General features: G+C 33.5%; 1 protein-coding gene across 1 annotated transcript; it reads right to left on the bottom strand.

Moving 5' to 3' along the window:
- Window positions 1-2,204: 2,204 nt before the first annotated feature.
- Window positions 2,205-3,509, bottom strand: LOC143616682 (palmitoyl-monogalactosyldiacylglycerol delta-7 desaturase, chloroplastic-like). The gene is made up of 5 exons (XM_077089440.1): window positions 3,165-3,509; window positions 2,939-3,079; window positions 2,708-2,848; window positions 2,517-2,623; window positions 2,205-2,418 (listed from the first exon to the last, which is right to left on the bottom strand). Exons 1-5 carry the CDS (start codon window positions 3,507-3,509, stop codon window positions 2,205-2,207), a joined length of 948 nt encoding a protein of 315 aa, XP_076945555.1.
- Between the last annotated feature and the right edge of the window lie 372 nt (window positions 3,510-3,881).

Genomic DNA, 3,881 nt, shown 5'->3' with positions numbered 1-3,881 from the left:
TATTACCATGTGGAGGTCAATGTAGGGTAATGTATGTGGTTAGTAAGTTATTGTGTAGTGTAGTGTAGGGTATGCGTATGTAAAGTGTGTGGTATAAATGTATAATGGCATGTTTCTCTACCAAGTATTGTGTAAATATGAACTCCTGTAGGTAAGTGTAGGGGGAATATATGAAATTATTGCAACACAAAATTACAATTGATATTCTATAAATAACCTGATCATGTCTTCGTTATGTTGTCGAATCATGGCATGTTACGCAAAGCAAAAATAGGGCATAATTGACTCATTAATTGGTCATGATTTAAGTTTTGAATTAACAAAAATATACGATATAAAATAATTGTTATGATAATTTGAAAATTTAAAAAACTATTAATACTTACCATATAAAAGAAATTATGAAATTTACTAATATGCCCATGGATTTAATTAAATGAGAAAAGAAAAAGAAAAAATCTGATTGGTTCAAAGGATTTATTCAACATCTCACACTAATATGATTTCTTTATTGAATTCAACCATATATATATATATATATATATATATATATATATATATAAGTATAAAATGAAAACCCACTTGAGTTGTGAAAACTCTAAAAACCCATTCTCAACCACATGTTTTTAATTAATGTTTAAATCTTGTGGTGCACAATTAAAGTGAATAAAAAATGTAAATATAAATATAACTTTTTCTCTTTCCTGAAAACATATATAAAAATTAGTAAAAAAAATATTAAAAAATAGCAAAACATTTTTTTTTATGTTTCGATATTTTGTATTAAATGTTACAACATATATTACATGTAACAAAAAAAAACGATGTTATATAGGGTTTTCGTGGTTTTACAACTCAAACGAGTTTTCATTTTAACCTTACTATATATATATATATATATATATATATATATATATATATATATTGAGAATGATCTTTTGACATTTTGATGAGTTGCAAGAACTTTAGAGACAATATGGACCACACAATTAATTAAATGGGTATATACTTGTGAATGTTATTAAGTTATTAAATAATATGATTAAGAATAAGTAGTAGAAATAAAATATTCCAAATTTATGAACTGTGATACCTTTGTAAACCCAACGCTACAAAAATTTTGAGCGTTTGCGGCGAAAAATGTCGCCACTAATAATCGCCGCTCACCGCTAATGGGTCACCGCTAATTTTTCGTTGCTAATGCCTTTTTGTCGCCATTGATAAGTAAGCCGTCGCCGCTAATTGTTTGCCGGAGAGTTGGCTAGAAAGTTCAACGGAGACTATTTCGTTGTACACCACAAAATGAACTCGAAAATGGAATGAAACAAAACTAACAAGAAAATCAAACGAAACACATATAATTTCTCATTAATATCAGTCTACTTTTACATGATTTCTACAAACAAACACTACATGATTTCTACAAAAATTACACAAGATAGAAACAAGAGGCTGGAGCTTTAAAACACGGTGGTCGTCAGTGGCGGAGCTTGATCTCGACGGTGGCCGGATCTTGAAAACACGGTGATGGTGCGACGGTGCGGAGCTTGAGCTTTGACGGAGGTCGGAGCTTGAAAACATGGTGGTGGTCCGATAGGGAGGAGCTTGAAGGTGGCGGAGCTTGAGCTTCATGACGGTGGCTGGATCTTGAAAACAATGACAATGGTGGTCTGACAGGGTGTGGTTAATTGTGTGTGTGGTGGCTGGATGTGTTTGAGGAGATAAGAAGGTTTGTTTGAGCATATGTGATTGTAGCCCTTGGATCAAAATTTAATCAACGTTCAGGAGGAGCTTTGGTAAGGAGCACACGGATCGGACTATTAGCGGCGACATGATTATATATCACCGCTAATAGCAGGCGTCGCCGCTAATACTTAATTTTCTTGTAGTGCAACCGTTAGTACACATGGGTTCAGCCGTTTCTAATGAGCTTGGGAAGGGGTGTTTACCATTCTTGGCGAATTTGGGATACTCCTATAAACTTCACAAGTATTCGAAGTTTTTCACACAAGCAATGATGACCAAGACAAGTCCATATAAAACTAAATAACAATGAAAGTTATGTATACGTAAACAAATAATACATTAATCTTAATACAAAGGGTTAATTTTAAAAGTTTCTTTGTGTACGTACAAAGACTAAAAAGTACATTATTATTTTAATTTTTTAAAAAGTACACAAACATTTTATATTAATACATATATCACTTAACCTTGTTAAGAGAAGCGAATGACTTCTTAAGTTTTTGATCCTCAGTCGGTAATTTGACATTGCTGGCTAACCCTACTAATTCAAGAAACCTTATCGTATACCAACAAAAGTCAATCTGCCACCATTCTAAGCCGTGTCGAGCTGAATACTCAAATGCATGATGATTATTATGCCATCCTTCACCAAAGGTAATTAATGCTACCCGCCTGTATACATGCATAAATACAATTTAGCGTTTAAATTCCTGATACTAATGTAACGCATACTAAATACATTTATTGATATCTTTCACTTGTAAATTTACCAATTATTCTTGGAGAGATCACCAGTGTTCCAAACTTGGTTTCCCCATATATGACAAGCAGAGTTCACAAGAAACGTCACGTGATATCCCCATGCGGTTGCAACTCCCTGCATATATCATGTCTTGAGCGTCAATTACATTTCCAGTTGGTACTAAAATGTTGAAAAATAATCAAACAATTTACTACATACCACAACCCAAACGAGGTAGGTAATTCCACCAAAAACATAAACGAGGGTAGCAAATGCAAATGGATGCAATAGATAGGTTCTTTTGATGAATCGGTAGAATGCTTGATTCTTTAGGTCCTCTACATTTTTACGCTCTTGGTACTGCAAGTGATCATATCTTCAACTCAAACAAGATCATTTGGAAGAGAACAATTTTTCATTATCATTTTACAAAATGAACATTCAAAGTACCTTTTCAAAAATGTAGCCACTATCAAAGATCCAACCCATATGACTAAACCAGAATCCGAAGGTTGGAGAGTGTGGATCTTTCTCGGAATCAACATACTGATGGTGATATCTATGCATGCTCACCCAAAATATGGGGTCTCTCTGTATAGATATATGATTTAAGTTCATTTCATTACTATGAATAATAATACTTGCATTGCAAAAAATAAAAACATATAAAATAAACCTGTAAAGATAGGACTCCAAGATAAGCAAATGTATACTCAAGCCACTTGGGGAGCTTGAGACTGTGGTGTGTTAGGTTACGATGATACGATAGAGTTATACCAAATATTCCGCACAGCACATAGGAAATAAATCCCGCCCAGAATGCACTCCAAGTAAACTTAAATGGCGCGAAAAGTGCAAGAAAGTGAACAAGAAACATCCCTATAGCAATTTTGATATCGACACTGTTCCATGTATGACCAATGAATAGATTTCTCTTCCTAGTAACCATCACATCTGAGAGTAGTACCTTTCCATATTCGGAGGCCTCTACACCTTGCGAAACCGTGATCAAGTTTCTCATTGTCGAATGGTGAATAAATGTGGGTTGGATTTCTAGTTTTGATAGTTTTAAATGTGTTTAAAGCGTGACTATTTATAAAGAGGTATTCTTTATAAATAGGTTTAGATACTGGTATTTCCATTTGCTACAAAGTTGTAAAATAGTGAATAAATAAATAAATAAATAAAAAGTCTTTCATACCACAATCCATGTGTCAACTAGTTGTGTTGCACGAGGTTCCAACTCTTCTAGAACCAATTTACAAATTTAATATAACAAAGGTAGGGTCGAGAACAGCCTCCCTTAGCATCAAAAGGGTTTTTATGGTATTTTCAACTTTGAATTTCCTATGTTGATAAATCAAAAGTAACTAAACTAGCGGTTAGTGGATGG

This window comes from Bidens hawaiensis, unplaced genomic scaffold, assembly GCF_021521415.1.
Source record: "Bidens hawaiensis isolate Kalapana, Puna unplaced genomic scaffold, B.hawaiensis_p1.1 tig00048875_1, whole genome shotgun sequence".
NCBI lineage: Eukaryota > Viridiplantae > Streptophyta > Magnoliopsida > Asterales > Asteraceae > Bidens > Bidens hawaiensis.
This window is presented reverse-complemented; position numbering and strand designations above follow the sequence as displayed.

Excerpts from the sequence above, each read along its gene's own strand:
- LOC143616682 (XM_077089440.1), bottom strand. The coding sequence starts at position 3,509 with ATGAGAAACTTGATCACGGTTTCGCAAGGTGTAGAGGCCTCCGAATAT. Across the intron at positions 3,080-3,164 it reads TTGGAGTCCTATCTTTACAG|AGAGACCCCATATTTTGGGT; the intron begins GTTTATTTTATA and ends ATATCTATACAG. Across the intron at positions 2,419-2,516 it reads GATCTCTCCAAGAATAATTG|GCGGGTAGCATTAATTACCT; the intron begins GTAAATTTACAA and ends GCATGTATACAG.